Source organism: Palaemon carinicauda, chromosome 19, assembly GCF_036898095.1.
Source record: "Palaemon carinicauda isolate YSFRI2023 chromosome 19, ASM3689809v2, whole genome shotgun sequence".
Lineage (NCBI taxonomy): Eukaryota > Metazoa > Arthropoda > Malacostraca > Decapoda > Palaemonidae > Palaemon > Palaemon carinicauda.
Genome location: NC_090743.1, coordinates 30,424,731 through 30,437,883, shown reverse-complemented (window position 1 = coordinate 30,437,883; position 13,153 = coordinate 30,424,731). Strand labels below are relative to the sequence as shown.

The window sequence follows — 13,153 nt, the reverse complement described above, 5'->3', positions numbered from 1 at the left end:
CTGTCCAAATAAAGGCGAAGGATGAAGAGCGGCAACGTCCGTTCACCATCCGAGCCAAAAGCAAAGTGAGCTAAATCACAGGTGTGTGAGTGGGAGCAGTAGCGAACTACCCTCCCCTACCCCCCGCTAACTACCGGTGTGGGTAGTTAACCCTCGCTAAACTTTAATGGCTCGTCATTTCAGCTGCGCCGAAAGTAATACCCCTAATAAATAGCATGGTTTGTATTCCAGTAACGGAACAAACACTTTGTATATACGAGCTGCAGGTAAACAAACACACATACTGTACAATGTAACTTCTATATGTCTTTGGAAACTCTGGCTGTTCGTCTCGTAGATAGCAGTTGCGTTCGCTTACCCTCTATGCCACACTTACGTGATTTTGAAATATAAGTGAAAAAAATCCTATATAACTGAAAAAAATAAAACACACACAGACAATTCTGTCAAACTCTGTCATGCAAACGATGCAGTAAAGATGACGTCATTTAAAGACAGTTATATCTCCATTATTTAAAAAAAAAAAAATGGGCTGAAACTTCTGGAAAGCATGTACGATATGTTTCTCCATACATAGAAACAATAAAACAATTTTTGATTTCTGAAGGTTATGTCAAAACACCATGATGGACGGTCCCCTTAAGCTATGGCAAGCAGCTCTTCGAGGAGAAGTACACTCCAAATTCAAACCATTGTTCTTTTGTCTTGGGTAGTGCCATACCGTCTACACCATGGTCTTCCACTGTCATGGGTTAGAGTTCTCTGGCTTGAGGGTACATTCAGGCATACTACTTTATCTACTTCATTTCCTTTCCTCACTGGACTATTTTCCCTGTTGGAGCCCTTCGGCTTACAGCATCCTGCTTTTCCAACTAGGAATATAGCTGAGCTAGTAAAATTTTATTTTCACTATAAAATAAATTTTTTGAACATACTTACCTGGTAGTTATATATATAGTGGCAGAGAAAATATATATAACTACCAGGTAAGTCCTATGTTTAAAAATTAGTAACTAAAGGGGCACTCAGTGGAGCAGATTTCCGCCGCGATAGCTTACTTCACCACCTTTGAAAATTTAATAATTTTCCAGCTTTTTACATAACCGTTAATCCCTCCAAGTTTCATTAATTCACAATTAAAATTGAGGCCAAGACGCTGTTAACTAATAAACACAAGTAACAGGGGGTAAAACATAACCTCCTTCCAACTTCATTAGCGGAGGTAATAAGGGTGAAAATGGTTCAATCATAGACTTCAACCTTCATTACCTAAAAGACTAACAGGTTCTACTAATGCAGACAATGCCATTACAGCTTCATCCAATAATTCAATCTTTTTCAAGATATAATTAACTCTAGAGTCGACTTTCAATTACTCGCATAAAAATATTAACAGGTCATCAGCTAGCTCCTTCCGTAAATATATCTCAGAAATTCTAGCATCTTGTTCAGCAATTGTACTTAATTTTGGAATTATTGTATTCTAGTTAAGGTCAAATTGATATTCCAGATATAAAAATGTTATTTTTATTAGTAAAATAAATTTTTGAATATACTTACCCGATAATCATGTAGCTGTCAACTCCGTTGCCCGACAGAATTCTATGGAGGGATACGCCAGCTATCACAATACTAGAAGGGGGTGTACTTACCAGCGCCACCTGTGGCCAGGTACTATAGTACTTCTTGTTGACACCTCCTCAATTTTTCCTCGGTCCACTGGTTCTCTATGGGGAGGAAGGGAGGGTCGATTAAATCATGATTATCGGGTAAGTATATTCAAAAATTTATTTTACTAATAAAAATAACATTTTTCAATATTAAACTTACCCGATAATCATGTAGCTGATTCACACCCAGGGGGGTGGGTGAAAACCAGTGTACAAGATTAAAGGATAGCTAAGTATCCCATATTTCATATAACAGTTATCTCAAATAACAATGAAATAATAAGTACCTGGTAAGGAAGTCGAATTGAACCGTTACTCTGCCTCTTTTTTAAGTTCGTCTTCCTTACTGAGCGCAGCGTTCCTCTTGGAGGCTGAATCAACTCAAAGGTGCTAAAGTATATAGGGCTGCAACCCCTACTAAAGGACCTCTACATAACCTCTAACCCAGGCGCTTCTCAAGAATGAATTGACCACCCGCCAAATCAAAAGGATGCGGAAGGCTTCTTAGCCTACCGTAACAACCATAAAAAACTACAATAAAAGCATTCAAGAGAAAGGTTAAAAAAGGTTATGGGATTAAGGGAATGTAGTGGCTGAGCCCTCACCTACTACTGCACTCGCTGCTACGAATGGTCCTAGGGTGTAGCAGTTCTCGTAAAGAGACTGGACATCTTTAAGATAAAATGATGCAAACACTGACTTGCTCCTCCAATAGGTTGCATCCATTATGCTCTGCAGAGAACGGTTTTTATTAAAGGCCATCGAAGTAGCTACGGCTCTTACTTCGTGGGTCCTTACCTTCAGCAATGCAAGGTCTTCCTCCTTTAAGTGAGAATGGGCTTCTCTAATCAGAAGCCTTATATAATACGAAACCCCGTTCTTGGACATGGGCCTCGAAGGTTTCTTGATGGCACACCATAAGGCTTCTGACTGTCCTCGAATAGGTTTAGACCTATTAAGATAATACTTGAGAGCTCTGACAGGGCAAAGAACTCTCTCTAGTTCGTTACCTACCATGTTGGAGAGGCTAGGTATTTCAAACGATCTAGGCCAAGGACGTGAAGGAAGTTCGTTCTTTGCTAGGAATCCGAGCTGAAAAGAACATGTTGCAGATTCGGTCGTGAAACCAATGTTCTTGCTGAAGGCATGAACCTCACTGACTCTCTTAGCTGTTGCAAGGCAGACGAGAAAAAGAGTCTTGAGGGTAAGGTCCTTGAAGGAAGCTGACTGGAGAGGTTCGAACCTAGGTGACATAAGGAACCTTAAGACTACGTCTAGGTTCCAGCCTGGAGTGGATAGACGACGCTCTTTAGACGTCTCAAAAGACTTAAGGATGTCTTGAAGGTCCTTGTTGGAAGAAAGGTCCAAACCTCTGTGGCGGAGAACTGAAGCCAACATACTCCTATACCCTTTAATCGTAGGGGCTGAAAGGGATCTCTCATTCCTAAGATGTAAAAGGAAGTCAGCTATTTGGGTCACAGAGGTATTGGTAGAGGATACTGAATTGGCTCTACACCAGCTCCGGAAGACTTCCCACTTCGATTGGTAGACTCTACGAGTGGAAACCCTTCTTGCTCTGGCAATCGCACTGGCTGCCTCCTTCGAAAAGCCTCTAGCTCTAGCGAATCTTTCGACAGTCTGAAGGCAGTCAGCCGAAGAGCGTGGAGGTTTGGGTGCAACCTGTCTACGTGAGGTTGACGTAGAAGGTCCACTCTTAGAGGTAGAGTCCTGGGGATGTCGACTAGCCATTGAAGTACCTCTGTGAACCATTCTCTTGCAGGCCAAAGGGGAGCAACCAGCGTCAGCCGTGTCCCTTCGTGCGAGATGAATTTCTGCAGAACTTTGTTTATTATCTTGAACGGTGGGAATGCGTAAAGGTCGAGATGGGACCAGTTCAGTAGAAAAGCATCCACATGAACTGCTGCAGGGTCTGGAACTGGGGAACAGTACAGCGGAAGTCTCTTGGTTATGGAGGTGGCAAACAGATCTATGGTAGGTTGACCCCACAAGGTCCAAAGTCTGTTGCACACACTCTTGTGGAGGGTCCATTCCGTGGGAATGACCTGATTCCTTCTGCTTAGGCGATCTGCTGAGACGTTCATATTGCCCTGAATGAACCTCGTGACTAAAGTGAGGTTTTGACTTCTTGACCAAATGAGGAGGTCCCTTGCGATCTCGTATAGGCTCCTCGAATGGGTCCCTCCTTGCTTGGAGATGTAAGCCAAGGCTGTGGTGTTGTCTGAGTTCACCTCCACCACTTTGCCTAGCAGGAGGGACTTGAAGTTCAGCAGGGCTAAATGAACTGCTAGTAGCTCCTTGCAGTTGATGTGGAGCGTTCCCTGTTCCTCGTTCCACGTTCCCGAGCATTCCCGTCCGTTCAAGGTTGCACCCCAGCCCGAGTCCGATGCATCTGAGAAGAGATGAAGATTGGGGGTCTGAATAGCCAACGATAGGCCCTCCCTGAGAAGGAGATTGTGCTTCCACCACAAGAGAGTGGTCTTCATCTCTTTGGTGACTGGGATAGAGACTGCTTCGAGAGTCAAACCCTTGTCCCAATGAGCTGCAAGATGGAATTGAAGAGGGCGGAGGTGGAGTCTCCCTAGCTCGACGAACAGGGCCAGTGATGAAAGGGTCCCTGTGAGACTCATCCACTGTCTCACCGAGCAACTGCTCCTCTTCAGCATGCTCATGATGCACTCTAGGGCTTGGCTTATCCTGGGGGCCGATGGAAAAGCCCGAAAATCCTGACTCCGAATCTCCATTCCCAGGTACACAATGGATTGGGAGGGAATGAGCTGAGACTTTTCTGTGTTGACTAACAGACCCAGTTCTCTGATTAAGTCCAAAGTCCAGTTGAGACTCTCCAGACAGCGACGACTCGTGGAGGCTCTCAACAGCCAGTCGTCTAAGTAGAGGGAGGCTCTGATGTCCGATAAGTGGAGGAATTTTGCTATATTCCTCATCAGATGCGTGAACACCATAGGAGCTGTGCTTAGGCCAAAACACAGGGCTTGGAATTGGTAGACAACCTTTCCAAAAACGAATCTCAGGAAAGGTTGGGAGTCTGGATGAATAGGAACGTGAAAGTAGGCATCTTTCAAGTCCAACGAGACCATCCAGTCCTCCTGCCTGACCGCTGCTAGGACCGACTTCGTCGTCTCCATCGTGAACGTCTGCTTGGTGACATACGCATTGAGCGCGCTGACGTCCAGCACCGGTCTCCAACCTCCTGTCTTCTTGGCCACCAGAAAGAGACGGTTGTAGAAGCCCGGGGATTGATGGTCCCGGACTATAACCACTGCCTTCTTCTGCACAAGTAGCGACACCTCCTGGTGCAACGCTAGCCTCTTGTCCTCTTCTTTGTAGTTGGGAGAGAGGTTGATGGGAGATGTGGTCAGAGGGGGTTTGAGGCAGAATGGAATCCTGTAACCCTCCCTCAGCCAACTGACAGACTGGGCGTCTGCACCTCTCTTTTCCCAGGCTTGCCAGAAGCTCTTGAGTCTGGCTCCTACTGCTGTCTGGAGATGCGGAGAGTCAGTTTTTTCCTTTAGAGGCCTTGGAGCCTTTCCTAGACTTGCTCCTGGAAGAGTCTGGACGGGAGCTTCCTCGGCTGGGGGCTCTACCACGAAAGGGCGGTATGAACCTCGTAGCAGGAGTATCAGCCACTGGGGTGCGATAAGTCCTGGGGACAGAGGTAGCAACCTTAGACTTACGAGCCGATGAGGCTACAAGATCATGTGTGTCCTTTTGTATCAGGGCAGCAGACAAGTCCTTAACCAGCTCTTCGGGGAAGAGGAACTTCGAGAGCGGAGCGAAAAGGAGTTGTGACCTTTGACAAGGTGTAATGCTGGAGGAAAGGAAGGTACAAAGCTGTTCCCTTTTCTTAAGAACCCCTGATACAAACATCGACGCAAGCTCGCCAGATCCATCTCTAATGGCCTTATCCATGCAGGACATTAATAGCATGGCAGAATCCTTGTCCGCAGGGGAGGTCTTCTTGCTGAGGGCCCCCAGGCACCAGTCTAGAAAGTTGAACATCTCAAATGCTCTAAAAACACCCTTCAGGAAGTGATCAAGGTCTGAGAAGGTCCAGCAAACCTTAGAGCGCCTCATTGCAGTTCTACGAGGCGAGTGTACCAGACTTGAGAAGTCAGCCTGGGCAGAGGCAGGTACTCCCAAGCCTGGTTCCCCTCCTGTGGCATACCAAACGCTCGCTTTAGAAGTGAGCTTAGTCGGAGGAAACATGAAAGAAGTCTTGCCAAGGTGTTGCTTAGTCTGCAGCCACTCCCCTAAGATCCTTAACGCTCTCTTAGAGGACCTTGCTAGGACTAGCTTAGTATAGGTCGACTTAGCTGGCTGCATGCCCAGCGAAAACTCAGATGGTGGAGAGCGGGGAATAGCAGAGACAAAGTGGTCTGGGTATACCTCCCTAAGCAGAGCCAAGACCTTACGAAAGTCAATAGACTGTGGAGAAGGCTTGGATTCATCCACGTCTGATGAGGGATCCAGGTGTGCCGCCTCATCATCAGACGCCTCATCACCAGAGTGTAGCGAAGAGATCGGACAGGTATGCTGAACAGCAGAGTCAGAACGAGCAGGAACAACAATATCAGTGGTTTCCTCTTCAAGAATCTGTTGAGGGAAAACCTGAGGCTCAGACTGCAAAGGCTGAACAAAAGAAGAAGCAGAAGGTAGGCGCATGGGTGGAGGAGGCTGACTCCTGGCATGAGTGGCTGAACTCAAGGGTTGCGCTTGCTGAGTGGTTGGCGGAAGCGGAGTAGCAAGTTCCTGTTCCTGCGGTGTGAGCGGAGCGCGATGAGGTAGAGGCTGCGCAGAACGTAGTAAATGTCTCGCAAGCTGAGGCTCCTGAGGCGCAAGGCTAAGGTGTAGTGGTGCTTGCCTTGTGGAGGGTTGAGCTCGCTGCAGCGAGAGCTGAGGAGACTGACTCATGGACGGGAGAGGTTGTTGTACCTCAACCGAGTGTTGCATCACTGGTGGAGCAGCAAGTGGAAGCGGAGGAAGAGAGGTATAAGCCTCCTGATCCCATTGCTGAGGTTGCCTTAAGGAAGGCGGAGGCTGTACACCACTGGGAACAGTAAACTCAGAACGTGGCTCAACATCGTACGCCTGGCAGGCGGTACTGCGGTCAGGCGGAGCGAGCGCAGGCGGAGCGAGTGCAGGCGGAGGCGGAGGCGCAACCTTCTCAGCCCGACACTCACTCATCAAGACCGAAAGCTGTGCTTGCATTGACTGCAGTAGAGACAACTTGGGGTCGGCAGACACTACGGTCTGCTGAGGCAAAGCCTGAACAGACGAGATCTGTTGCGGCAGAACCTTACTCCTCTTGGGCGGAGTACAGTCGACTGATGACTGCGGCGAGTCCGAGCTGAGCCAATGACTGCAGCCCGGTTGAGCACTCGCGGACTGGACTCTGCGTTTGAGTGGTCTAGAGACCTGAGTCCAGCGTTTCTTCCCTGACAATAGATCAGCGGACGAGTAAAAGACGGGCTCAATCGTCTGCAGGTGGGAGTGACGGTCTCTGGAAGACACGCCCGCAACCACCGAGGATACTTCTGTGCGCCGATCAAGGCCTGCCGAACCCTTTTGCCCTTCGACATTGCTTCTCCCCTGGGCTCGGGAGCTTGCAAGAGGTCCCGGACTGGGAGAACGACTGACACGCACAGAAGTATCCTCACGCACCACACTGACACTGACACTAGCACTTGGCACTGCACTGACACTAGCACTCGTCACAGCACTGGCACTAATTCCACCCACTGCACTCTTGACCTTAAGTTCCTTGACTTCGGCCATAAGAGACTTATGATCACTTACCACTGACTCTACTTTATCGCCTAAGGCCTGAATAGCACGCAACACAACAGACATATCAGGCTGAGGGCAAATAGTAGGTTCGGGGGTAGCCACTACAGGGGTAGGAAAAGGTAGGGGATCATGAGGTGAGGAAAAAAGTGAAGAGTGAGAAGAACTCCTCCTAACTCTACCTCTCTCTAACTTAGTTGAATATTTCAAAAGACGGACAAAATCAAGTTCCGAAAGTCCGGCGCATCCCTCACATCGATTTTCTAACTGACAGGGCCTATCCCTACAGTCAGAACAAGCGGTGTGAGGATCTACCGAGGCCTTCGGAATACGCCTATTGCAAGACCTACATCGCCTATGGGTGGGGGCTTGCGAAATGTCAGACATCTTGAATCCAAAGAGTTAGCCAAGTGGGGTTCCAAAATCAAGCAAAAGATCGTTAACCGTTAATCAGGACTATATAAAAGCTATCTAAGCTAATATAAGAAGGTTTCCAGTAAAGCGACAGCCGAAATCTGAGAGAATACTTCACCAAAAGCCGTGAAAATACTCGAAGATCATAAGCGTATCCCAGAACGTCTTGCCGGAAGCACGACAGAGGAAAAATTGAGGAGGTGTCAACAAGAAGTACTATAGTACCTGGCCACAGGTGGCGCTGGTAAGTACACCCCCTTCTAGTATTGTGATAGCTGGCGTATCCCTCCATAGAATTCTGTCGGGCAACGGAGTTGACAGCTACATGATTATCGGGTAAGTTTAATATTGAAAAAGGGATTATCCTCTGTTTTTTATGTTTTGAATGAATTTGGGTTCAAGCTTTATCTGTGCAATGTTTAGAGATAGTAAAATGTTCTATGAGCAAGGACTCGAGATCCTAGGTTAGTTAAAAAGGGAACATATAGTTTAGGAGTTTATTAGTGAGGGCACACCAAGTAAGACTTACTGGATTTTCACCATAGATCTGGAAATATGAAGTTTGGTAAGATACGGTTGGGTTTCATTAGTATGAACACTTGGATTTCACTTTTCCATTTTCCCTAACCAGATGTCCTGCCCTAAACTATATTTCTACCAAAATTTTAAAGTACTGTACGTTATTGCCACACTTTATGTTTTTAATTAGTTCTAATAGACCAGACATAAGTCAATTTTTATCGTAGAGTAGGTTGAATTTTTACCCTATAAAAGAAATTGCGTTTCCTCTTGATGTACTAAACATAAAAATGTACTTACATGCTTCTATCGTTTTATAAGGAGTAAGCTAACTAAATTAATAAACTTCCATGTGAAGTACAGTACTTCATCGTTTTGTACGACGTAGAGCCCGACGTTAGGTCAAGCAAACTGGTGTATTGTGGATTTTACTTTAGTATCTAATATTTTAAAGAGAACAACACCAGGTCAGAACAAGGCCGTTGATCAGAGGTAAACAGATATATTACAGTACAGTAAATATTGACCTGCGCGATGTCACCGATTAAAGTTGAACTCTCCCATTACCCCCCACCCAACTTAGACACTGTCTGCTTGTCCCATTCCCCATAATTATATTAAAAGAAACTACATCCTTACTAATTGGATGTGCTATGCTCCCTCTCCTCCCACTGACCTAAATAAAATAAACCTAGGATGATTTTCCCTTCTCATAATACAATACTGTCTATACCCATATACTGTATCTCTGAAAGGCATTTAAATTACATTAAAGTATACCAGTTTCACTAGATAAACTGCCATTTAGAAGCAGAATTATCACCAAAACTTTTGTCTTTGATTGATACTTATCTAACCTATCCTACCTTAAACAAAAGGAACAGATAAAACAAAATTGTCAATAATAATAATCTAAACATGGCGAGGATATCGGTTCTTTTTTTTTAAATATTAAAGGTCTTACATCTGAATTATACAAAAACTTTACTAAAATCTATCATGAAGTTAACTCTACTTTAATATTTGCCAATACTGTATTTATTATAATTCACATGGAATTAATTTCATTTCCAAGGTTATCTGAAGAAGGTACCATAATTAAAGTCCCATGATCAAGCTCCAAATTAGATTCTGTTTTTAGATCAACGCATAGTAGTTAAGAAAATCAAACCATATTTTTTTTTTCTACTGAATTGCAGAAAACAAGGATAATACTGAAACTCAATTGAATCATTTGATATAATCATATAATTCTAAAAACCCTTCTTCACTTGAAATTGATGCCTTGCTTAGTCTGGATATTCAATGTGTGCCATTAACTTTTCAGTTCCATCTTACATTTTCACAAAACTATCAACCATCATATTAAAATATTGCTTAACCCTTTTACCCCCAATGGACGTACTGGTACGTTTCACAAAACTCATCCCTTTACCCCCATGGACGTACTGGTACGTCCTTGCAAAAAACTGCTATTTATATTTTTTTTTTGCATATTTTCGATAACTTTTTAAGAAACTTCAGGCATTTTCCAAACGAATGAGACCAACCTTACCTCTCTCTGACGAAAATTAAGACTGTTAGAGCAATTTAAAAATATATATTGCAAAATGTGCTTGAAAAAAAAATGCCTGTGGGTTAAGGGTTGGAAAGTTCCAAATAGCCTGGGGGGTAAAAGGGTTATATATATAAAGTTTTCAATCAAAAAATGCTCATAAAACAATTCATTATCATAGAGGAAGACAAATCCCCGTATCAACTTCTTATTCTGAATATGAAGGTAATAGTACTAGCACAAGTGCACCAGTGGATATGACTGAGCTGGGCTACATCATTATTATTATTATTAAATGCTAAGCTACAACCCTGGTTGGAAAAGTAGGATGCTATAAGCCCAGGGGCCTCACCATGGGTAATAGCCCAGTGAGGAAAGGAAACAAGGAAAAATAAAATATTTTAAGAATAGAAACATTAAAATAAATATTTCCTATATAAACGATAAAAACTTTAACCAAACAAGAGGAAGAGAAACTAGATAGAACAGTGTGGCCGAGTGTACCCTCAAGCAAGAGAAATCCAACATCCAACCATTTCACTCAATCTGTGCTTTCCATAACCCAAATCACCCAATTTCCTATACAGTAGTTCCACCAATTTCTCGTTCACTAAGGGGTTCCTGTATCATTGAAACTACGTAGATCCCATATAAGAGTTTCCATCGAAAACAAGTTAGATTTGTAAGAAACAGGAGTAATTGCAGTTCATGGTGACAAGTATGCAGCGGTTACAGAAATACGAACCCTGGTAGGTAAGTAGGTAAGAACATGGTTCCTATGGTAGGTTAGGTGAGGAACCTTAGGTTAGGTGGTTTTTTTTGTCTGTTTTCCTCGTAAATTGTGGTTTTACATTGTCCCAACAAAATGGTTTTCACTAGGAGTTTTCCCTGTATGTAACTATAAAAAAAAGGATAAATTATGATACACAAGCCTTAACAGAAGAAATATAAACCTGAATTAACTAATACATAGACCTAAAGCCTATTTTCATAAGGAAAACTGAGCAAATTTGGCTCCTAAAACTCACACAATTCTTTGAACTTGTTAAGCTGAAACTAGTTATGGCAACTTAGTCCAAAACTAGAAAGTACAATAACTAATGGTAGTTTAACTTTCATAGGCTACTCTATCATAACATACCGTAGAAGATGATATACACCCAAACAGTTTATCATCACATGAAACATCAAAAACCAAGATGAGCTAAGTGGAACTTAACTACAAGATAGGTCTAGGCAAAGATTTGACAGTACGGGATAGTCTGTCCCCCTTGAAAAATTAGAACTACAAGAATGTAATACAGTACTCTGTAGATATAAATCCTTACCTGTGGATTTCTGGAAAGTCTGAGTAGTACATGGTCGGCCTCCACTAAACAGTTGATGTTGACAGTCTCGAGATGCAAGACACAGCACCTTAGTTTCCTTACTCCCCATGACGCTATGAATCGCGAACGCTCTATCTTGTTCCATTCACAGGACTTAAACACCAGTTCAATCCTTCGCCAGAAACTTGGGTGAAAAAGGGCGGATCGCCATGCCTTGCAAGTAGTGCATGCATTAATCCTGTCAGACAGAGGCAAATACGAGAGAATTTCAATCAAAATAACGCTAGGGAGGAGATTCCAGTGCCATTGTGTCTGTGTCGACATGTTTACTAACTAACGCAGTGGTGCCACTTCTTTTCTTAACTTGCTTGGTCATTTTGTCCATAAAATAATATTGTCTTTGATTGATCATTTACATTATTTTTTAATAAACAACTATTAATCCTATTCAATACGTATAATAATCTTTTGTATATTTACTACAATGGAAATATTTAAAATATTACTATCGAATCTCATTTGACTCTTTAGTACCAGATGATGCCTCGGGTAATCCACCTGTCAGTGTTGCGCAGTTGTTATTATTTGGATGGGATTTTAAACATTTTAACATTTTTTTTTATTACTTTATCTTCTTACTGTCGCATATAATCCAGGTTGTCTTAAACATATGATTGTACAAAGCACGAGAAGTATACCATATACCTTCACCTCTATACCTTTTCCCCCACTTTCTTTTTCGAACACCAAGGTCCACTGCTTGAGTGCCACCCTTACGTAACATAGACCGACAATCATTTAACATATTTCATAAAATATATGAAATTATTCTAAGATAGAGGAGCCATGTTGCATAGTATTGCGGCCCATATAATACACATGTTCTTTTAATCTTTAATAGGTTTTCAATATATACAAATTTTAATGCACCAAATAGGATCTGTTGATTCATGATTAGTGTTACATTTTAATATTTGTTATAAACTTTGAAAAGAAAAGCAATGCATGCAAACTTGAGCACACCTCTATACGCTTACTAAACAAAACATCAATAATTAAACGTATAGCAAAAAATTGTTGTGACATTCTTATAATGTTGTTTTGTACTGAACCTGAGCCAATAAGAGAATGCAATGTCTGGCACATTTTGCACATTCAGCAATTGCAACGTCTTATGTTCAAATTAGTCCCTACTGTGAGAACGCCTCTAGCCATCCCTGATACGGTACATGTATGTAAACACGTATTGAACCATCCAGAGGTATTGCAAGTCGCAATCTAATTTCCCACTCAGACTTACTGCCATCCAGGTGTATTAACACACTTGCTTGTACGATCTAAGTAGTAACAGATCTTGGCAAGTTATCAGACTTTTTTTAGATTTTCTAACCATTTGAGCATACTGAAAGTAAAAACAATTTTCTAAATTGAAAATTTCACGTCTATTCTCGGGTTTTGCTATTTCGTAATACCATCGACAATTTCAATTCGTAACCTGATACATACAAAGGTAATATATATATATATATATATATATATATATATATATATATATATATATATATATATATGTATATATATATATGTGTGTGTGTGTGTGTGTGTGTGTGTGTGTGTGTGTGTGTGTGTAGACAAGAAGTTATTAAGTTTTTAGTGCTATTGCGTTTTATAGGTTATATATGAATGATCTATGTTAGTGTCGTTACTGATCTTATATTTTTTTTATTTATTAATATATATATATATATATATATATATATATATATATATATATATATATATATATATATATATATATCATACACACACACACGCATAAACTATCCCTTTGTTTCCTTTCCTCA

At 42.3% G+C, this 13,153-nt stretch overlaps 1 protein-coding gene across 3 annotated transcripts in view; it reads right to left on the bottom strand.

The window, feature by feature from the left end:
• LOC137658557 (F-box only protein 33) overlaps positions 1-11,655 on the bottom strand; it is a 64,406-nt gene extending 52,751 nt beyond the window's left edge. For 2 of the 3 annotated variants that reach the window (XM_068393442.1, XM_068393443.1), the window contains exon 1: positions 11,310-11,654. In XM_068393442.1, coding sequence (XP_068249543.1) covers positions 11,310-11,633 — 324 coding nt within the window. In that variant the 5' untranslated portion in view covers positions 11,634-11,654. Of the gene's footprint in view, positions 1-11,309 lie in introns of all 3 variants that reach the window. The other variant, XM_068393444.1, reaches the window with a different exon arrangement.
• Positions 11,656-13,153: the final 1,498 nt, after the last annotated feature.